This window comes from Dromiciops gliroides, chromosome 3 (genome assembly GCF_019393635.1).
Source record: "Dromiciops gliroides isolate mDroGli1 chromosome 3, mDroGli1.pri, whole genome shotgun sequence".
In the NCBI taxonomy this organism is placed as follows: Eukaryota; Metazoa; Chordata; class Mammalia; order Microbiotheria; family Microbiotheriidae; genus Dromiciops; species Dromiciops gliroides.
In genome coordinates, this window is record NC_057863.1 from 269,869,240 (window position 1) to 269,893,103 (window position 23,864).

General features: G+C 35.3%; 1 protein-coding gene across 5 annotated transcripts in view; it reads right to left on the minus strand.

The window, feature by feature from the left end:
- The window catches only part of ITSN1 (intersectin 1), a 300,395-nt gene that overhangs the window by 230,592 nt on the left and 45,939 nt on the right, over window positions 1–23,864 (minus strand). For all 5 annotated transcript variants that reach the window (XM_043990543.1, XM_043990544.1, XM_043990542.1 and 2 more), the window contains exons 2-4: window positions 12,455–12,514; window positions 9,076–9,168; window positions 3,570–3,633 (exon numbers count right to left, since the gene is read on the minus strand). In XM_043990543.1, coding sequence (XP_043846478.1) covers window positions 3,570–3,633; window positions 9,076–9,168; window positions 12,455–12,482 — 185 coding nt within the window. In that variant the 5' untranslated portion in view covers window positions 12,483–12,514. The remainder of the gene's footprint in view (window positions 1–3,569; window positions 3,634–9,075; window positions 9,169–12,454; window positions 12,515–23,864) is intronic.

Genomic DNA, 23,864 nt, shown 5'->3' on the forward strand with positions numbered 1-23,864 from the left:
CCACAATTGGAAACTACATTATACAGGGTGTCCCAAAAGTCTTAGTGCAGTTTTACTCTTTACTAAGATATTTAGGACACCCTGTAAAATGAAAAACTCAAAACATTCATGATCTAACTATGTAAAACATTTGTGTTTTTAATAGGATTACTCATTCAGATTTGGTATTTTTTGGCCCTACTAGTCATCAAAAATAAATCTATTTGAAACATTTTACTTACAACATAAAAAACACACATACCTCAGAGGAACATGGATTTCTAAGGAGAAAACCTGGATTGGAGCCTCAGCTCTGCCACTTGGTAGTTATGTCGCCTTGGACAAGTAACTTAAAACTTTCTGAGCCTCAATTTCCTCAGAACAGAGATAAAACCACTTGGATTATTTGTGCCTGGGCTCACTGTGAGCCTCGAATGAGAAAATCTATGTTGATTTCTTTGTAAAAGTAAAATGTTACAAATAATATAAGCTGCTATTACTGCTGGCACTAAAAGCAATAAAAATACCAATGAAAAGGAATATTTTAGATCCGAAAATGTCAAAACAACATACATATTACCTAAAAGAAAAAAATTCAATTGCATAGACTTCTCTTGGCATTATGATTACAGTTAACTTATCAAAGTTAATGTTTATCAAGAACAAGAGCAAGCCAGGCATTTTGCCACAATAAGAGTCCAGCATGAAAAGTCAAATTTGAAGTTCAGATTTAAAAACTGGGACAACAGAATCACAAATATGATATTCCCAGTGATTATCATTTTCCCTAAAACTGAAGGAGCATAAACAAAAATTAAATCTCACCACTATCTTGTAACACTAAGAAAGGTGAGTTGCTTAGAAAGGGCTACCTGGGGGCGGGGGGGGGGGGGGGGGGGGCGCAGCTAGGTGGTACAGTGGATAAAAGCACTGGCCCTGGATTCAGGATGACCTGAGTTAAAATCTGACCTCAGACACTTGATACTTACTAGCTGTGTGACCCTGGGCAAGTCACTTAACCCTCATTGCCCTGCATCCCCCCCCCCCAAAAGGGTGGGGTCTACTTGGTATATGGCTATTTCTACTTCCTTTTTGCTCAAGATAAGAGATCCTGGATTTTATTAAGACAATGACTAATCCACAGGAGATCATGCCAGAGCATCAGGGGAATAATAGGATTCAAGTACTGCAAGAATGGGTGCTGTGAAGAAGCTTGGCTAAGCAACAAAGATTTGAAAGACTCATTAGCATCACCAGTATTTAAGCTTCCAACTACCACTTCTTGGAATCTGATTAGCTTGGCAAAAAAAAAAAAAAAAAACAACCAGTTTTAAAAGGCTGGGAAATAGGCACATGGGAATTCATAGAAGATTCTGAGTGACTCACTCGTGTTTTGTTTTGTTTTAAAAGAATTGCAAAAATCAAAACAGAACAAACCCCAACTGTACAGGACTAGAAATTTTTTTCTTTCCTAACACTTTTTCTTAAGAAGAATCCTGAGAATATTCCTATAAACATTTGGGAAAGTTGAACATTGTAGCATTTCAAGTACCTGTGTGAGTATTAAATTACAACCATTTTCTTTTTTCTTTCAAAAAAATGTAATGTTTTTGGATTACTAAGGGAAACCACTGAAATAACCTTCAATGTTGGGAAAGATCTGCCCACAATACAAAATAGAGAAGAGGTCTCAAAATGTAACCGACAATGATGTTTTCTGCATTTAAATTAAATGTAAGGTAAAATCCCTTAGGAACTTTTAAAAGTATATATAAATCTGACCTCAAGTATTCAGTTCTGTAAGAAAATGTTCGTGGATTATTATATTTTTCATGTTAATCTGAAATGTCATTAATACTACGTTGTTAGCTTGGAATTCTGCAACTAAATAAGAAAAGTATTGTTCATGGAAGAAAGCAATAAACTAAGATATTTTCGAGGCCCCAAAATATATTTTCAAGTTTAAAATATTTCACATTTTCTGAGTGAGGAAACAGCTAATCCTGCTCAAATTATTTTGCTTGCATGCTGACGTACTGTCCTCTATCTGACCTTGGTTCACAGAATGTTATTTCTAGCAGCAAGGGATTTACGCTGGTGCTCTGGTGAAACTACATGCACTACTTTTAACTATATAAAGGAGAAAACTACGTTTGAGTTCAGGCAAAACACTTAACTTTCTTAATCTCTATGTTAATTCAGTAACACATCTGCATAAAACACAAACTATTCCAGTTAAGAATGCTAGTGGAACTAAAATATTATGTAATTGGCTACATTTTGCTAAGCTTACATAGTGAAAATGCTAATACAACCCCTGAATCTTGAGAGAAAATAAGACATGAGTGATTTATTGTAGAAATAAATCAGAAAGCCAAGGGACAGAGAAGTTAAATAACTTGTCCAAGGTTATATAGCTAGTCAGCAGGGTTAGCAGAAGCAGAACAATAACCAGGACTGCAGAGGGGATCCACAGATCAAGGTTAGAAGGGACCTCAGAAAGCATCTCATCCAAACACCTCATTTTACTAAGGAAAGAACCAAGGTGTAGGGAACGTGAGTTCTCAAGGTCACACAGATCATGAGCATCTTTAGAAGGAAGCTCTGATTCTGATCCTCTGATCCCAGAGCCTCTGCTCTTTCCCATGTTCCACACTGTCTCCCCAGAATTCAGGCCTCTTGATTCCTAGTCTAGGCTCATGCTAACATATACTGCATTACTTACCGCCTCTCAAAGAAAAGTGTTAAGGGCTAAAATTCTAGCTAGTCTGTCTAAAATATTTAATGAGTGGTCGCCAATAAATTATAAACTTTAGCAAGAGTTAGACTTTTAAGCATTTATTAAGGAGAATAAGAATTTGGTAAAGAGAGAGAGAAAGGTCTAGATTCCTATCTATTAAAGGGAGAGCGCATTTCTAGCTCCCTTCTCCGCCAGAGTCCAGAGGAAAGAGAGCCAGACCGAGCGCCAGTCTCTTCCTTCCTCCTCCCACCAGTCCGCGTCACTTCCTGACTCCTGAAGAAAAGACTCCTGGTCTTGCCCTCAAAGACCTTCCCTTCATGGGCAGAACTCTTCTACAGTAAGTATCCAGCAGGTGGCGTTATTCCAATCGTTACAAAAGCCATTTCTAAATTCAGATTATGTTACAATGAGACCATATAACTAGAGAGTTAATTACTTCTTCGAAAGATTTTTATCCAAAGTAGTTCAATTAAGGATAAACACTTTGGTACTTAAAAAGCCCTCAGCTATCTGGAAGACTCGTTTCAAAATGACTCATTCCTGCAAAAGACAACAATATGAGCCATTTATTATTTTTTCCAAAGAAATTGGCTCCAAGCTATACAGAACTTTTTCAACATATAGGTTAAGAAGAGAAGGCAGTTCCTTTACTCTTAAAAATGACTTTTAAACATGAATTTTAAGACATAGGATATTTGACTGAATTTTGGTTTAAGGAATGATGACTTCTATTCTCCAGCATGGTCCTAACTTCCTATATGGAACATATGATGTAAATATCACCAAAAACAAAAAGAGAAAAAAACCAAAAACTTTTTTTGACATATATCAGCATACATTTTCAACTTACCATATCTGTGCTAAAACAGGTTGAGGTAACCCAGATTGGAAAAAAAAGTTTCTGGCTTGATCACCTGTAAATTAAAGGAAAACTGTTTCAAAAGAAATTAAAGAAATCAGAAACCAATTAAAGTAAAACTATCCAAAATAGAAATGCAAATTTAAGAAAGATGCTGAAATCCTTATAAAGACTGAACTTGGGGCAGCTAGGTGGCACAATGGATAGAGCACCGGCCCTGGAGTCAGGAGTACCTGAGTTCAAATCCGGCCTCAGACAATTAACACACACTTACTAGCTGTGTGACCCTGGGCAAGTCACTTAACCCCAATTGCCTCACTAAAAAATTAAAAAAAAAAAAGACTGAACTTATTGTCTCCAGAATAGAAGATCAAAGTAAAAATCAAGCAGATTTCATACAGGCATAGCTTGATTTATTGCACTTCACCAATATTATGGTGGGTTTGTGTATGTGTGTTTTTATTTATTTTTTAACAAATTGAAGGTTTCTGGCAACCTTGTGTCAATCAAACCTCTTGGTGCCATTTTTCTAATAGCAAATGCTCACATCCGTTTCTGGGTCACATTTTGGTAATTCTTGCAATATTTCAAACTTTTTCATCATTATTGTTATACTGTGATAAGTGATCTCTGATGGTACTATTGTAATTGTTTTGGGGAGTCACAAACCACACCCATATACGATGGGGAATTTAATAAATGTAATGTGTATTCTGACTGCTCCCCCATCTCTCTCCCTCTCCTCAGGCTTCCCTATAGGACAAGACACAACAACATTGAAGAATATTACAAAAACTTAGTTGATAAAGCAGTGGCAGAGTTTGACAGGACTGACTCCAATTTTTTTTTTTTTTTTTTGGTGAGGCAATTGGGGTTAAGTGACTTGCCCAGGGTCACACAGCTAGTAAGTGTCAAGTGTCTAAGGCCAGATTTGAACTCAGGTCCTCCTGACTCCAGGGATGGTCCTCTATCCACTGTGCCACCTAGCTGCCCCTGACTTCAATTTTAAAAGAAGTTCTACTGTGGGTAAAATGCTATCAAACAGCATCGCATGCCAAAGAGAAATCTTTTGTGAAAGGAAGAGTCAAGCAATATGGCAAACTTCACTGTTGTTTTATTTTAAGAAAATCCCAATGTTGTCCCACCCTTCAGCAACCACCACCCTGGTCAGTTAGTAGCCATCAACATAGAGGCAAGGCCCTCCAACAAAAAAGATTATAACTCACTGAAGGCCCGGATGATAGTTAGCATTTTTTAGCAATACAATATATCTTTTTTTTTTTTTTTAGTGAGGCAATTGGGGTTAAGTGACTTGCCTGGGGTCACACAGCTAGTAAGTGTTAAGTGTCTGAGGCCAGATTTGAACTCAGGTACTCCTGACTCCAGGGCCAGTGCTCTATCCACTGTGCCACCTAGCTGCCCCTATACAATATTTTTAATTTAGGTATAGAGACTGGGTTTTTAGACATAACATTATTGTACACATTAGACTATAGCATAATGTAAACATAACCTTTATAAACACTAGGAAATCATAAGGTTGGTGTGATTTGTTGTACTGTGATATTTGCTTTATTGTGGTGGTCTATAATCACACCTGCAATATCTCCGAGGTCTGTCTGTACTCAATAATACTAGCTAATTCATTGTTAAAGATAATTTACCATTTAATATCTGTGTAGAGAAGAACAAAACAAATGGGCTTCCTTTTGCCTTTTGTTTAGTTTTTGAGCCTGAGAAAATTGAGACTTGATACATACTTTCTCTGTAAAAAATAGTATTTCCAAATAAACCCTGACACATAAACAGGAATTCATGGAAAAACTGGAAAAGTCTAGCAAAAAATAAGTTCAGACCAGCAACTTATGCAACATAGCCCAAAAACTTCAAGTAGATGTTCAACTAAAATATAAAAGATTACATAATAAAACAGTTAAAAGAAAATATACTGACTTACCTTATGAGGTACACTTATAACTAAAGAGAAAATTCTTAACCACTCAAAGGATAGAAGAGAACACAAAAGGTAAACTTAATCGATTGCATGAAATTGAAAGGCTTTTGCATTAAGAAGAGCAGTGCAACACGGAGAATAGGGAAACTGTCAACTGGGGAGAAAAAATTTGCATCATATTTCCAATAAAAATCAAATATCTAAGATATATAGAGTAATAACACAAATATAATAGCCATTCCCTAATAGCTAGGTAGTCAGAAATATGAACAAATAGTTCTGAGAAAAAAGAATTATAAACTATTTTCCACATTTAGAATTGCTCCAAATCCCTAATAATAAGAATTACAATTCAAATCAATTATGAAATTTCACTTAATTTTTTTTACTCTTTCTTACAAAAGATGACTCTAGGGAAGAGACAGGGATAAGAAATATTAGGGAGTGAATATGATGAAAAACAGAAAGCTATCAAAATTGATAAACAGAGAGACACAGAAAAACAGATAAATAGAGACAAAGAAAAAAAGATGATATTTTTCTCCAATCTCAATACTAAATACTTAAAGTTTAGGGCACTTGTTGATGTAGCAAAATCTTCTAGGGTAGTAAATAATTATAATATTTAGCATAGTGAATCACTAGATATCCAGCATAATGAAAAACTCTAATAATTAATCCGCTCCATTCTCATTAAGCCAACTTCTATGGAGTGTTCAAATAATAAATGTAAATTAAAGGTACAAAGAACAAAAGCTCAAAGGTACAAAGTTGGGAAATTTAAGCAGAATAGCAAAGTTATATAAATAATAAAAAGAAATTATCAATCCCTATCAGTAATATGCACCATGGAAAAGGTAAGCCAAAAAGCTCAGAAGGAAACAAACACTCAACTCCTACGATTTACATCTCATTCCACTTCAACCACTACAAGGGTGATTAGATTTCAACTTCAAAATGTTGAACTTCTTGTTCAGACAAAAATGTTGAATAAAAAAGTTCAAGTGCTTATTTTTGCACTTATGACTTCCTTCCCCTGAGCCCCCCTGTTCTCCAAGTCTATTAGTTGTGTTCTAATCCAACTTCCCAGTCTTACTCAGTCTTGACCCAACGGCCAGCCATTTCAACAATTGCAATCTTTTTAATCTTTTACCTACTCCCATCACATTCTATGTAACAAATATTTGAAAACGTCTTTCCTTAGATCTTCTACTTTACCCTTTCCCTCTCCCTCTCAGCAAATATCCTCATCTCCTTATTACTAAGAAAATAGAAGACATCTGGTACAAATATACTCATTCCTCTCCTCTACACCTCTCAATGTTGTCACCCATCTTAACTTCTCTAGTTAAGAAATAGCCCTTCTCTTTGCTAAGGCTGATCCTTCTACCTGTTCCTTCAAACCCTTTACTTGAAAGACCCTGATCCCTCAGTATTCTCTCTCATGTATCTTCTACTTCCTCTCTACTGGAATATCAGGATTAGCCTACAAGAAATCTCATGTCTGAGCACTGTGAAACAAAAAGACAGGTAAGCAAAAACCCCCACCAAAATGAACCCCAAAAAACCCCCTTTGCTTTACTCTTTCTACTCCTAGTTTCACAGCCAAACTCCTAGAAAGAAAGGTCTATACTCACTGCTTCCACTGACTCAGCACCCACTCATTTTTCTTTTCTTTTTTTCACCCACTCATTTTTCAAACCCTTTTAAATTTGCTTTGATCCCCATTCCTCTCTTGAAACACTGTTATACAGGTTAGGAATTAATAATCAAAGCCATTGGACTTTTTACTATAGTTGTATTCCTTGACCTCTCTGCTGACACAATTAACTACACCTCCTGCTTGATAGCCTCCCCATCCACTTTGGTTATACTATACTCTTATGGTTCTTCTTCAACTTCAATGCCCACTCCCTTCTATCTCCTCTCTCATCTTCTCCCACTCAGTGTAGGTGTGCTTGACACCCAAGTTTTTGTCCCTACTCCATTTCTCTTTTTACATACCCTTGGTTTGTAGCATATCCATCCCCATGACTTCAATTAGGATTCTAAGTATATGACTCTCAGATCTTACCCACCCCAATCTCTCCTTAGAGTTTTGTCTGAACATTCATTAATTTATTCATTCAGGGGCAGCTAGGTGGCGCAGTAGATAGAGCACCAGACCTGGATTCAGGAGGACCCGAGTTCAAATCCAGCCTCAGACACTTGACACTTACTAGCTGTGTGACCCTGGGCAAGTCACTTAACCCTCATTGCCCTGCAAACCACCCCCCCCCCCAAAAAACAAACAAAATTTATTCATTCAAACATAAATTGTTTATGTGCAATAATATACAAGATGCTGATGGAGACACAAAATTGACCTATGACATAGTTCCTGTTCTCCATGAAATTTATGATCTGGTATGGGAGGAATACACAACTAAAAATGGTTTTACTACACATTATATGATATGTACATTAAAGTGCTTCAAAATAAAATGCTATATTAGGTCTGGGAGAGAAGGTTGTAATGAGGACTTCATGGGGTAGAAATAGTATTTGAATTGGACTTTAAAGGATAGGTGTTAATTCATTATGTGATGAAATGAAAAGTGCACTCCAAGGAACAGTGAAACAAGATGCACAGCACATCTGAGGGACAGAATGTATAACATTCCCAGTTATACAGATCCATTCAAACATAAATGCTGTGTCAGGATCTTAAAACTCCTCTTATCCAAAGCTAAATTTCTCTTCCCTGAAAAACTTTCTGTTCCCTCTACCTTCTCTATTTCTGCTGCTTGCACCACCATCTTCCAAATCCCCACGTTCAAAATCTAAGTGATATCTGACTTTTCCCCTTTCCCACCAAATCAAATTAGATGCCCAGTCCTGCTGATTCTACTTCTACAACACTCAGCTTTATCTTTCAAGTCTCCCTGAAACAAAATTCATTGTTTCCTACTTTGGACAATTGAAATGGCCTCCCAATTAGCATATGCCTACTCTAATACATCATTCCATTGCTTTCATTGTTCTCATTCATCTACGCAAAATATTTAAGGGGCTCCCATTGAGCATATTGAAAAAAATATAATTCTTGATCCTAGCATTTAAGATCCTAAATAATTTGGCTCCACACTATCTAAACTGCTCCACATTCCATATTCTATACTATGCTATACTACTTACTCTAAAGTATAGGCCGTTCCTCATGTTTATACTATCTTTATTTCTTTGTATTTGTTCATACTTCACCCTCAAGTCTGAATTTGCTCCAACCCATCTAACTCTGTATTTATTATATTGTCCCTTTCATCAGTTATTTGTATTCACATATTTTATGCTCAACTAGATAGTAACTTTGTAGTAATGGTATCTAATGCATAGAAATCAATGAATAAATGTGTTTTGAATCGAGGGCAGAGAAAAGTCAAGCAAAATGACTTAGTGAATTGGAAATTGTTGTATTCCAGAGCTTTAAATAAATTTTTTTTTTCACAAACACACATATCATCAAAAAACAAAACAAAACAAAAAAATATTGTATACAACTACCAGTAATAAAGCCAGATATTGGCTTGAGACTATGGAACTGCTGATCATGCTTTGCTCTTTCTTCTACAGTTATGGCCCAAATATCCAGGTTGCCTGTAAGTCAAAAAGGAAAACAAAGAAAACAGAAAGGAATATTACTTAACTGTACTATTTCTCTGAACTTCTTAACATAATTTCTCTCAATCCTTTTACTTAGAAGACTTTATTAGTTACTATGGCTAAAAAAAGTTAATTGCCTAGAGACCAGTCTTGTAGTGATGATCCTTTTGGCTTGGTTGATCATCAGGTGACAGACATCACTAACTCTTTACTCAAAGCCTTTCTAGCTCTATTGGATCTGCCAGGGCTTGTGCTCTGCTGACAAGCCCTTCTGGACCCCAAGGTCACAAGCATACCACGACTAGGGTTTATGGAAGGAAAATTCTGTAAGCAATCCTAAAGTAGTTAAATAATGGAGGAATTTGTCTTGGAAAATTGAGTATTTGCAAAACTTTCATATAAAAGTAGTCAAATGAGTCAAAAGATTCTAAGAAATTTGCTCTACAATGCTAGGAGGATTGCATGAAGTGCAGAAATTTAATCAGCTTTTCCTGCTTTCATTCAAACTTGTTCATCTCTTTTATTTTAACAAATTTGCATACAATCTACTGTACTTTTTGCAATCTTATGTACTGGCATTGGACTTCTAAATAATTTTAAGCCAAGAGAAGGAGTATTTAGAGTCTGTCTTGGCTTCAGCTGCTGACAAATGCCTTCTCAGATCAAATCTGTTATGTTGTTCACTGGGATGTCCCATACAAAAGAAACTCCATCACAGTGAATATTAATTATACTTATAGCAACCAAATGTCTCAGATTTTTGAAGGAAGATCTAATTCCAAATTATCTTATTCCATGTGTCATACCTATTCTTCAAATATTCTGATGAATTGCTAATAAAAACCACAAAATATTATTTGATAGATCACTAATTATTGGTTTGGAATATCTAGCTGGTCACCATGCTTATACTGAGTCAGTGCCTTAGTGATGAGCCTTCTCTAATAAAGCTTCAAACAAATGGAAAAGACAGGGGATGATGGAAGGCTTCCAAAATTTCAGAAGGCTTTCAAAATGCCTGAAATATGAGATATAATAAAGCTGATAGATTAAAAAAGTATTTGAAGTTATAGAACACAAAATCAAATGCTTAAGACTCTAAAAATCATACATTCCTCTCCTCTACCCTAGAAAATTATCAATACTGTATGCCCTGGTTGCTTAAAGGACAAAATATATAAAATTTGGCTCTAAACTGTGTAACCTTGGGTAAATCATTCAAACTCCCTGGGTCACAGTTTCCTCAGCTGCAAAATAAGAGGGTTAGAGTAGATATTCTCTGTGGATCCTTCTGGGCTTTACATCTTTAACAGTGATGATGATAAGAATGATAATGATAACAATAAGCAATATTTACTGTTTTTTCAGATTTAAAAACCACTTTGCATATATCATTTCATTTGACCCTCACAACAATCCTGTGAGATAGGTGCTGTTATTACTTTTACACAAGGGGAAACTGAGTCTGAGAGGTAAAGTGTCTTGCCTAGGATCACATACCTAGTAAATGTCCAAGACTGGATTTGAATTCAAGTACTCCTTGTTCCAAATCCCTAACTCCATTCAATATTCCTATCATCCCATAATAGACTTTATCATTCTAACTCCCATACACACATTCTTTCCCTTCATACACTCCATAATCTAGCTGCAGTACTAGTAGTTTCCTGATCTCATTTTGTTCCCTCTATCCTCTCTATATATGTGTAGGCCATCTTCCATGACTACACTTCTTCCTATATCACCACCTGCCAAAGTCTTCCTTTCCATTCTATTCCCAGATCAAGTACTATCTTTTCCATAAAATTTTCCCATATAGCATTCCATCCTCAAATCTTTATATAAGACGTAGAATTTGGGCAGGTAGGTGGTACAGTGGATAAAACACCAGCCCTGAATTCAAATCCGACCTCAGAAACTGGGCACTTACTAGCTATATGACCCTGGGCAAGTCACTTAACCATCATTGCCCTGCCCCTCCCCCCGAAAAAAAATGAAGAAATAGAATTTTTCCTTTGCCTTAATCACATTTTTTTTTTTTTTTGCAGGGCAATGAGGGTTAAGTGACTTGCCCAGGGTGACACAACTAGTAAGTGCCAAGTGTCTGAGGCCAGACTTGAACTCAGATCCTCCTGAATCCAGGGCCGATGCTTTATCCACTATGCCACCTAGCTGCCACTTAATCACATTTTACCTTTTTCTTTACTTGTTTTTAATCTCCCCTACTATAAACATCTTGAGGGAAAAGATTGTAGGTTGAAAAGATATTATTTTTATTCTCAAGAAATAGGCTAGTCAGTCCTTTGTACATAATAGGCACTTTGTATGACCCTAGATAAGTCATGTAACCTCTGTCTGCTTCAGTTTCCCCAACTGCAAAAAGCGATTATAAGACCTGACTTATATGGTTGTTGTGAAGATCAATGAGGTAACAGTAGGCACTTTATAAATTTCCTCCCTCCCAACTTCCCCTTATTCCTTCCTTCCCATGAAGTCCTATTGGTACAGACTCCTGTAATGGAGTAAAAAAAAAATCTTTTGGAAAAAAACCCTAAAGGATAAAAAAAAAATTTCTACTGCTATCTTTAATACATACAAATATGGTAAGAAGCACCACAAAGGATCTAGAATTTACAATTTCATACCAGATATTAAGATAGTTTTACCAATGAGATATTACACTGATGTGACACTATCTGATAGAAAATCAGTAGAGGGAGGGAAGTTTTCATTTTATACTTTTGGGGCTATATATTATGAAGATTCTGAATGTATTCTATTCACGTTAGAATATTTGAAAGAGGCAGGGGCAGCTAGGTGGCGCAGTGGATAGAGCACCGGCCCTGGAGTCAGGAGTACCTGAGTTCAAGTCCGACCTCAGACACTTAACACTTACTAGCTGTGTGACTCTGGGCAAGTCACTTAACCCCAATTGCCTCAATAAAAAAAAAAAAAGAATATTTGAAAGAGGCAGATCAAACTAGAAAAATGAAAAAAATTATTGATTATAAAGTACTTCAAGGATCAGAGATTTCATTCATGTGGGCAATAGATCCTTTAATGTAAATAAAAATACGTCTATATCTTAGTATATAGTCAAAGGTTTCATATTAGATACTCTTTCAGATAAATAGGCCCTGCCATAGCTTGTATTCAGTTGACACTGCTTTTGTGACCCTTGAAGATGAACTTCACAATATTTTGAGAAATTGGGAAAGTTTTAGTGGAATTCTTTTCTTCAACATACTTTGCAACTTGCTAAAGAAAACTGAAAACTTACCACCAAATGATGTTGGAAATTGAGCCATGGTTCTTTCACTTTTAGCTCACTAGTAGAAGCCTGTAATGAAAAATGCAACAATTAAGTATATGTAGACAAGTATTTTAATATATTTTATAAATAAAATTTATTGCTATTTAGGCACTTTAACATGCAAAGCAACAGCATACATTTTATAGAAATGTTAAGAAATGTATAATAATGAATATTACTATTCTTTAGGATAGAATGATACATTCTCCATGTGTTATTACTATTTGTATTGTTTATTTAATTGTCTTTATGGAAGTGTTGTGAACAGAAAAAACGTGAAGTTTCTTGGACAGATTTTACATGATCAAATATATTATCCTGAAACAGGCAACATTTTCTGAACAAGTAAAGGGCTCTGCAGCTGAAGAGACACTCATATGAAAACTCCCCTTTATCAAACAATAACCTTTTAGTTCCTCTGTTCACCTCTACAACATCGTAGCATCTTAAATGTTAGGCACATGATATTTTATTACTTTAAATAAAACTTGCCAGGCATTATCACATCCAAACCTCAATATCTTCATGATAGAAAAAGTAGGGAAGAAATTAATGTTCATATTTTCTAGCCTAGCTTTGAAAAGCAAGGTCTTGGATCCATGTCACTAGATTCTTAATCTGTTTTGTTCATATATACTGTTACTCCTCAAAGTTGTCCAGAACTAAGAAGATTTCTAATAGGCTGCATAATTGTTTGGAAGTATCATGGAAAAAATATTCATAAAGTTCAAATTAAAAAAAATATTTTGTAGATGTTATCACAATATTTGGGCTGTCAAGCTGGTATCACTCCCTGTTACCACTTGACTGACCTGCATCTTCCTCCAGGCACACACATGCTTTGTCTTTGATGATACCCATCTTTGATGTAAAACAGAGAGAGAGATGTTACATATGCCCATTAGAAGTAAGCTATATCTTCTAGTGGTCCTTTAGGTATCTTTTTAGGTCGTTTTTTCTAGAAATTATAATTTTCCACAATTTTGATGTTATTACCTTGAGGAGATTAGTATTTAAAATGTGTTTTTTTGGTCAATCACTAACTTATGATCATACTTAAAGTACTAGGCAATTTTGTAAATACAAGATAGACCACTTTCCTCCCACTATTTAATTCTAGGTTCAGATTATTGTCCATATGCAGTTCCTATCAGTCATGTGTAATGATCTAACTGAATGACCTCCCTACTGAACCAAGAATCCTAAAATAATGGACGGTCATCTTTCTTCCACTTGGTTTTTCCTGTATGGATTATTAGGTCGATCTCTACTAGATGGTTATGAATTTCACTGGCCCTTTAGTATTCTTGGTCTTGATGAAATCAAGACACCAATGACATCCCAGAAAATGGAGATTCTATAAAGCCTCACCATCAACAGGGAAAACACTTTTACATTTAAGCTTTGCACAGAAAATTCTTCATGACAGTAGTAAATTGCCTCTGGAAATTATATCTCCCTGCTTCACTCCTCATTTGATTTTGGTAATCAGAAGACTACTGAACAATGTTATATGCCATGCAAATGAGAAGATGTGATATTGCTCTACAGAATGGTCTGTGAAAATTTGACTATTTCCAGCTAATTTTTATTCAGGATAATATGGGTATATGCATAGCTTTCTAATAAAAACTTTATATAGGTTAAAAAGCAGGCATTTCATTAACAATTCTTGATTTCTCCTTAATCATTAGTTTGAAGAATCACACAGGTAACAGCAAAAACAGAGAAGTAAAAATGGATGAACAGGGAAATTACATTTTGCTGAAAAGTACCATCAACAAATACTTAACATATGCAACGAATTAAAGAGCATCTAAATACTCATAAGGAAAAGCTAAATAGCAGTTGATGGCATAGTAGACTGAGTGCTAGCTGGAGTCAGGAAAATCATTTAAACACTGCTTTCCTCAGTTTTCTCAACTGTAAAATCAAAAGAATAGGGACAGCTAGGTGGCGCAGTGGATAAAGCCCTGGCCCTGGATTCAGGAGGACCTGAGTTCAAATGTGGTCTCAGACACTTGACAAGTACTGGCTGTGTTACCTTGGGCAAGTCACTTAACCCTCACTGCTCCCCCCCCCAAAAAACGGTTTAAAAAAAAGGAACAAAAAAAAATCAAAAGAATAACAGCACCTACCTCACAGGGTTGTTGTGAGGATCAAATAAGATATTTGTAAAAAGTGCTTAGCACAGGGGCAGCTAGGTGGCACAGTGGATAGAGCACCAGCCCTGGAGTCAGGAGTACCTGAGTTCAAATCCAGCCTCAGACACTTAACACTTACTAGCTGTGTGACCCTGGGCAAGTCACTTAAGCCCAATTGCCTCACCAAAAAGAAGAAGAATAGAATGGAGGGAAATACACAATTAATAACCATAACTATGCATGTCAATGTGATCAGAGCAGTGAATGTCAACTCACTCATAAAACAAGAGGATAACAGAAAATGGATTAGAAAGTAGAATCTAATAATGATGTTGGGGTTTTTTTAAAAAGAAAACAATTGAAAGAAAGCTTTGCTCAGTTAAAATAAGAGGAAAATGTGAGGGGAAATCTATTATGCTTTAGCTGAAGTTAAAAGGGAAATTGCAATAACAATTGGGAGAAAACAACAACAAAAAATATCATCTGGGGACTTTTCCATTTTGAGATAGCTTAATTGATCCATAGATAGCCTTAAGGCTCTGTGCTTCTAACATGGCAATAGTAAAAGTAAACTTAATTTTAAAAGACAAATAGGGAAAATATATATCACTTAAAGGCAGCATAGAAAATGAATTAATATCAATAATAAATATGTGCACACAAAATTACATATATCTAAAGCTAAATGAGTTACATAGAGAAATGGAGTAGAACTATAACACTGCATCCCACTTAAATGCACCACTTTCAGAGAGAGAAAAATCTAACCAAAAAAATGAAAAATAAATTAATGAACTGAATAGGAGTTGAGAAAAGTTTGAAAAGATAGACTTCTGGCAATTATGAATGGGAATTTATAAAAATGTGTGATTGTATGTAATTCTCAACTACTCATGTCACTATTTTTAAACAACTGATGCCATATGAAGGCATAAAAACCTCACAAAAGGAATGCAGAAAAGCAAAAATATTAAAGACATTTTATTGAATGCAATACAATTCAATTATATTCAAAAGTTACATTCCTTAGCTTTCTACTGAAGAAAAGATTGAAAAATAATTGGATACTGAATAATTTAATCCTAAAGAATGGGTGAGCCAAAGAACAAATCATATAACAAAAAATTTTATTAAAGACAATGACATGGGGCAGCAAGGTGGTACAGTGGATAGAGCACCGGCCCTGGAGTCAGAAGTACCTGAGTTCAAATCCGGCCTCAGACACTTAACACTTATCAACCCCAATTGCCTCACTAAAAAAAAAAAAAGACAATGACAATAATGAGATAACATACCAAAAATCTGGGGATGCAGGCAAGAGTCATTAAGGAAAAAATTATACTTCCAAATACTTCCATCAACAAAAAATGTAAGAACAAATCAACAAATTAGGCATACAACTGAAAAAAATAGAAAAACAACCAAAACAGAAATTCTGAAGATCAAATAAGAGATTAATAAAACTGAAAGATTTCAAAAAATTAAATATATAAAACTAAGAACTATTGAAGGGAAGCAATAAAGTAGAAAAAATTAAATTGATTTTAAAATTAAGAAGAAAACCAATTTACCAGAATCAAAAATGCAAAAGAATAAATAATAGGTGAAAAAGAAATCAAGAAAATTACAGAAACTTTTGCCCAATATGCCAATACAACTAGCAAAAATTAAATTAATATTTATCAGAATGTAAAATAAAACACAAAGATTAACAGAAAAAGAAATCAAGAATTTAAACAATCTAATCTCAAAAAAAAAAAAAGAAACTGAACAAGCTATAAGTGAACTCTCAAAGAAAAAAATTCTAGGATCAAATGGACTTGCGGTGAATTTTACCAAAAAAATGAAGTTAAATTAATTCCAACGTTACACAAATAGCAAAAATACTATAAGAAGAAATTCTACCAACCTTCAAACAATCAAAAACTTCAGCAAAGTTATATACCATAAAATAGATCCATATAAACCATCAATTTTTCTGTATATTACCCCAAAAACTCAGCAGGCTGACAAATTCCATTTGAAATAACTACAGGATGTTTAAAATACTTGGAATTCTATTTACCAAGACACACAGAAGAAATCTGCATATATACAACCACAAAATATTCTTTACATAAATATATACCTAAAAATTGGAGAAATATTAATTGCTCGTGAGTAGGCAGAACTATTATAATAAAAATCAATTTATTTATTCAATGCCATACCAATAAAACCACCGTTGGATTATTTTATACAACTGGGGGGGGAGGAGAATCATGAAATTAGTTGTAGGAACCAAAGGTCACAAATCTCAAGGTAGATAATGAAAAACAAACAAAAAAAGAAACCTAGCAGTACCATATCTCAAACTATACTTACGAAGCAGTAATCATCAAAATGATTTGGTACAGGTCAAGAAATAAAGAGAAATAGAAAGGTAGATCAGGAAAACAGAATAAACAAACAACATTTAAAAGAAAACAAAACTAGTAGTCTAGTGTTTGATCAATCCAAAGACAAGAAAATGGAATAGGGTCATGCTACTTGACAAAAATTACTTGGAAAAGTGGAAATTAGTTTGGCAGAAACTGGATTAACATCTTAAACCATAAACCAAGATGAATTCTAAGGAATATGAGACTTAGACATTAACAGTGATATCATAAACAAATAAAAAAAGCAAGAAAGAAATTACCTTTCAGAACTTTGGATAGTGGAAGAATTTCCAACCAAATAAGAGATATGGAAGATCACAGAAGATAAAATACACAATTTTGATGACAGAAAATTGAAAAGTTTTTTTTTTTTACAAAACAATACAAGCTAAAATTAGAAAGGAAAAAAATCTTTGCAGCAAATTTCACTGATACGGGTCTTATTTCTAAAATATGTAAGTAACTGATTCAAATGATAAGAATGTTATTGGGGGCAGTGAGGTGACACAGTAGATAAAGCACTGGCCCTGGATTCAGGAGGACCTGAGTTCAGGTCCGACCTCAGACACTTGACACTTACTAGCTGTGTGACCCTGGGCAAGTCACCTAACCCTCATTGCCCCACAAAAAAAAAAAGAAAACAAAACAAAAATAATGTTATTGCTCAATTTATAAATAAATAAAATGATATGAATTGGCATTTTGCCAAAGAAGAAATGTAAGCTATTACTATGTGAAAAATGCTCCAAATCACTAATAGAGAATGAAAGTTAGAGTGATTCTGAGGTTCCATCTCATACAAACTAGATGGAAATTTTTACCAAAAAGTAAATTAATAAATGTTGAAGGGCTATGACAAAACAGGCATATTAATTAATAAATGTATTCTGTTGATTGAAATGATCCAACTATTCTGGAAAACAATTTGGAACTCTACCAATAACTCAAGTGTTATTAAATGATGCAAAAAAAAAAAGGGACCCAATTAATAAAAAAAATATTTTTATTAATTTTTCTGTAGTAACAAAGCACTGGAAACTAAAGGGATGCCTATTGATTGGGGAATAACTAGACAAATATGGGTTGATGAATGCAATAGAATAGTACTGTGCCATCCAAAATGATGAAGAAAATGGTTTCAGAGAAACCTTAAATGCTATCAAGTGAAGTGGTCAGAACCAAAAGAGCAACACCCTATAATAACACTCTAAAACAAACAACTTAAATTCATTAATCTTGAAAAGGGTATGTGAAATGTTCAAATTTGGATGAATTACTCATGATTTCATTGTATCTTGATACTTTTTCTATCTTGAGGTGACTCAATTTTTTTATTTTTCCAAATAAATGTTAAGTAGATTCTTTTTAAGACTTTGCTTTTTGATTACAAATGGAAAATGTAATTAAATGATTTAAAATATGGTCAAATTTTACTTAAAATTACCTTACAAACTGTTTGACCAACTCTCCTTTTAAATGGATCATAAATTAGAATTATCTTTCCAACGTTCCCTTTAAATAATCAAATAAAGAATAAATAAATCAAATTAATCAAATAAATAAAAATAAGCAATAAGATTTCTGATCTTTTCAATAACCAACCACACTTCCAAAGGACTGATGATACAATGTGCCACCTACCCACTTCCCTACAAAGAGGTAATGGACTCAGGGTGCAGACTGAGATCTACATTTTTTGGGTCAAACTTGGTCAAATGTAGGAATGTCCTTTGCTTGACTATTTGGGGTTTTCTTTTGGGGGGGTGGTTTGGGTTTTTGGGGGGGGGCAGGAGGGTTGGCGGGGTAATTAAGGTTAAGTGACTTGTCCAAGGTCACACAGCCAGTAAGTGTCAAGTGTCTGAGGCCATATTTTAACTCAGGTTCTCCTGAATCCAGAGCCGGTGCTCTATCCATTGTACCACCTAGCTGCCCCTTGCTTGACTATTTGTTACAAGGGTTGCATATTTTTCATTCAGTGGTGAGAAGCTGGGAGGAAAATTTTATTTCTTTTCACTAAAAAAAATAAAATTTAATTTAAAAATTATTACAATTTTGGTTAACTAATGAATGACAATTCTTTTTGTAGGGAAGACAAGTTTTTTTAAAAATTCAGGAGAGAGGGGCGGCTAGGTGGCGCAGTGGGTAAAGTACCGGCCCTGGATTCAGGAGTACCTGAGTTCAAATCTAGCCTCAGATACTTGACACTTACTAGCTGTGTGACCCTGGGCAAGTCACTTAACCTCCATTGCCCCACAAAAAAAAAATTCAGGAGAGAGGGGGACTGAGTAATGAGCATTGCTACTGTTCAGTCATGTTGGACTCTTAGTGACTCCATGGATAATACTGTCCATGAGATTTTCTTGGCAATAATAGTGGGGTAGTTTGCTATTTCCTCCTCCAGTGGATTAAGGCAAACAAACAGAGGTTAAATAACTTGACTTGGGGTCACACAGCTATTAAGTGTCTGAGGCTTGTAAATTCAGTTCTTCCTGATTCCAGAACCAGAACTCTATTCCACTGAGGTATCTAGCTATCTAGCTGTCCCTCTAAAGAGTATAGAGAGGCACTATTCCAACAGTACACTCCAATATGAATTGGGGAAGCAAGGAAGTGAGTTTTCACAAAATATATAAAGTGAATATTATGGAATTTGGCTATGATATTCCTGGAGGTTTGCCTTTGGGGAATCTCTTTCAGGAGGCGATCGGAAGATTCTTTCAATTTCTAATTTACCTTCTGCTTCTAGAATATCAGGGCAATTTTATCTGACAATTTCTTGGAAGATGATGTCTAAGCTCTATTTTTGATCATGGCTTCCAGGCAGTCCAATTATTTTCAAATTATCTCTCCTGGATCTATTTTCCAGGTCGGCTGTTTTTCCAAGGAGATATTTCACATTGCCTTCTTATGTTTTCATTCTTTTGGTTTTGCTTTATTGTGTCTTAATTTCTCATAAAGTCATTAGCTTCCATTTGCTCAATCCTAATTCTTAAGGAATTATTTTCTTCAGACAGCTTTTGTACCTCCTTTTCCATTTGGCTTTTCAAACTGTTGACTTTTTTTTCATGACCCTCCTGCATCATTCTCATTTCTCTTTCCATTTCTTTCTCTACGTCTCTTACCTTATCTTCAAAGTCCTTTTTGAGCACTTCCATGGCCTGAGACCAATTCATATTTTTCTTAGAAGCTTTGGAAGTAGGATTTTTGACTTTGTTAACTTCTTCTGAGGGTGTATTTTGATCTTCCTTGTCACCAAAGAAACTTTCTATGGTCCACAGTTTTTTCTTTCTGCTCATTTTTCTAAGCCTATTTCTTGACTTTTAACTCCTTAAAGTGGGGCACTGCTTCCAGGGCATACTGTCCCAAGCTTCAGTGGGTCCAAGGTGGTATGATATAAGGAGAGGTACCTTCTACACTCCCCTGGCCTGTGCCACAGGCCTGCTTGCTCTTTAGCCCAGGAACAGAATTCTGTTTCACTGTGATTGAAAGCTCTGGTATGCGTGCCTGCACCTCTCCTCAACCTGGGATGCCACTCAAGACTGCTTCCTGGTTCTGAGCACAGGCAACACAACAGAGTTCCACCATAGCACCAGCAGAGACACCTGAAATCTCCCCCCCGCCCCAAACCGCTTGACTCCCTCACTAGTCCGTGAGTTGAGTTCCAAAAGTAGCCACTGCCTCAGCTGATTCTGAGGCTCCGGAGGCCTATTTCTCTGGAGTTGGAGCTGGGTCTGTGTGGTGTGGCCTGGATCTGCACTCTCTACCCTTACCCTGGTACAAAAGACCTTTCCTTCTAAGCCGTCTTTGGCTGGAAAAGGAACTCACCCTGTCCTTTTGTGGGGTCTGCTACTCCAGGAATTGTCTATGGCATTATCTGAAGGGATTTGGAGGGATTTGGGGGAGAGCTCTGAGGAGTCACTGTCTTTCCTCCACCATCTTGGCTCCTCCCAGGAATAAAGTGAATATTATTATAGAAACACAATGCTCCCTAAAAAGTACAGCTCATCATTCCCCTCCAGGCCCAGATCCTGGCTTTTCTACACTACAAGTTTTCCCCTCCCACCTTTTATTGTTTGGAAACCTATCAGTCATTACATTTGGGGTTTGGTTTACCCATTTTTATGAGATATCTTACTTGTAAGCTGTTTTTTCTGTGAAACATACCCAAATTTTCCCTTTCTTTCTTACTGAGTGACTGGCACTTAATCTCTTTCTTCCTGACTGTTTCAGCATTGTGGCTGCTTTCAGTATCCCCTTAAACAGATTACCTCTGGATTCTTTTTTCACTTTGCCTTCTGGTTCTAATAATTTGGGGCAATTTTCTTTTAGGATTTCTTGTGGCATCCTAATTTTCCATTTGGTTATGTTTCGGGGAGTCTAATGATTCTTAAACTCTCAACTTGTTTTGCAGGTTAATTCCTTTTGACAGCAGATAACTCACTTATTCATTTAATTTTTCAGTTTTTTGTCTTTGTTATAATATTAAGTTTTGCATACTCCATTCTCTTTTCAGGGTATCTAATACTGGGGTAATCATTTCTATCTTCTATTTAATCTACATCTTTTGTTTCTGCTCTTTATTTTTTCTGTTTTGTGGCCAATTCGTTTGGGAGGAGGGAGCAGACCACAAAATACTTATAAAGAATATTTATTGCAACACTACTTCTTTTGGAATTTTATCCTGGGATTCTCTTAGCCCACAGTATTTCTTCATTGAATTAGGAGTGTTTTTCTATTTAGTCATGTCCTTAGCCTCAGTTCCTGGATTAAGGACTTGATGCATTTTCCCATTTGTCAATATTTTTTTCAAGTAATTCAAGACTAAGTCTTTTAAATTGTATACAATTTTTTCTTATTAGTATTTTTGTCTTTTTACAAATTCTAATCTTAGTTCTGAGCTAATTGTCTTATGGTACATAGATAGCTAACTCCCTGATTAACTCCCATATCAAAAAATAATTCTTTTCTTGTCTATTAAATTATATTCAATTGTTTTTGTGGTCTTTTTTTCATGCTCACAATATCCAGAGCCTACCATTTCTTTTGTTGAAGAGTTAATGAGGTGTGAGGCTTCTATATAATCTACCAAATCTTTGGATTCTGTTCTTTCTACCAAACTATGCTTTCCCATATATCTCTCCTCATTTTCACCTTATCCCACCTTTGCACTGAAATACCAGCTTATTTGTTATTTGATTTGGAAAGTGTTATCAAAAAGCTTCAGTGAATTTCTTTACCACCTTGTCTGTAGTAACTGATGTTAGTGCATAAGCGCCAGCTAGCTGCCCCTGTTTCTATTCACTTTTCATAAAGAGAGAGGATGGTAACATAAAGCCTTCAAAATTTCCATAATTCAGATATTTATTTCAATTATGATCATTGTAACTTTAACATTTGTAGGTAAGAAGGGATTCATCAAGGTAAAATGAAACTAAAAAGTTACATATGATGATATAGGAGGGAGATCAGTACACAGTAAAAGGGAGACAGAAATTAAACTACCCTTCAAATGTCTCATTTTCCATTTAGTTTTATTAACTGGAAAGTGACAATCTGGGGGGGAAAAACCACCATCAATTCCAATTTGTCTATTTTTTTTTAATTTGAGTCCTAAACACTACATCTTCAGATAAGACTGCCATCTTACAAACAAGGGACCTGTATTTCTAACTATATCCATTTTCAAAAGCGTTATTGAGACTCTACCATTAGTATGAAAGATTGAATGCATTAAAGATAAAAAGCAATACCAGTAAAGGAATATGAAAAAAGAAAGGGGCAGGGGAAGGGCAGGGATAAGATTTAAGAGAAACCCAACTGTAAAGCAATACAATTTTAAATTCAAAGGAACTAGAAAGTTATAGTAAACTTTCTTGGGTTTTTTTGTTTGTTTCTACTAAATTAATGATTGATATCTACAGAGTTTATTTCAATCAAATACTTAACCCTAAATGATTGAATGAAAACAGTTAAAGAGACACAAAATATAAACATTACACTGAAAGTTCTATTTTTTTATATCTTGAACTTAATAAACCAAGATAAAGCTAAGATCATGAAAGAAAGTGACCTTCAAGAGACAACAAAATAATACTAAGAAACTAAGTTGTCTTGTGTCAATTTTGCTACATTGCCAATGAAATCTTATTTAAACAAAACTTTTAAGTTTCAACAATACACTCCTCCCAACACACACTTGTGACACTGTATTCAACAACCAAAAAGCTTAATTTGTATCAGGTTAAACTAGATCTTTAAGAATAGTACATAAGTATAGATTAAATTTTTGTCTATGTTTTGTGGATTCCTATTTCTTCAATATTTAGTTCATCAGACAAAAGCAGACTAAAGAATGAGCAAGGGGGTAGTAGCTAGGTGCTAAAGCACCGGCCCTGGATTCAGGAGTACCTGAGTTCAAATCGGACCTCAGATACTTACTAGCTATGTGACCCTGGGCAAGTCACTTAACCCCCCATAGCCCCACCCCACCCCCAAAAAGGAGCATGAATAAAAGAATAAAAGTCTAGAATAAACAGAAAGGAAAAAGAATTAATGAACAAAATGAAAGAAAGAAACGCTTTTTAGAAAAAGGCAGAGATAATAAAAAGTAACAGGCAAAAGAATTTTAAGTAGAGGAGAGGGGGAATTTTACTTAACTACTGAGAAAAAGAACTGGAGAAGAATTAGAAAACCAGATTAAAAAACAAATAAAAATGAACTAATAAGTTAAGAAAAAAATCCAAAATTTGGGAAATGACAAACGGAGGTGAAGTAGAGTATCCTTTTTGGGGGGGGAGGGGGGGCAGGGCAAGG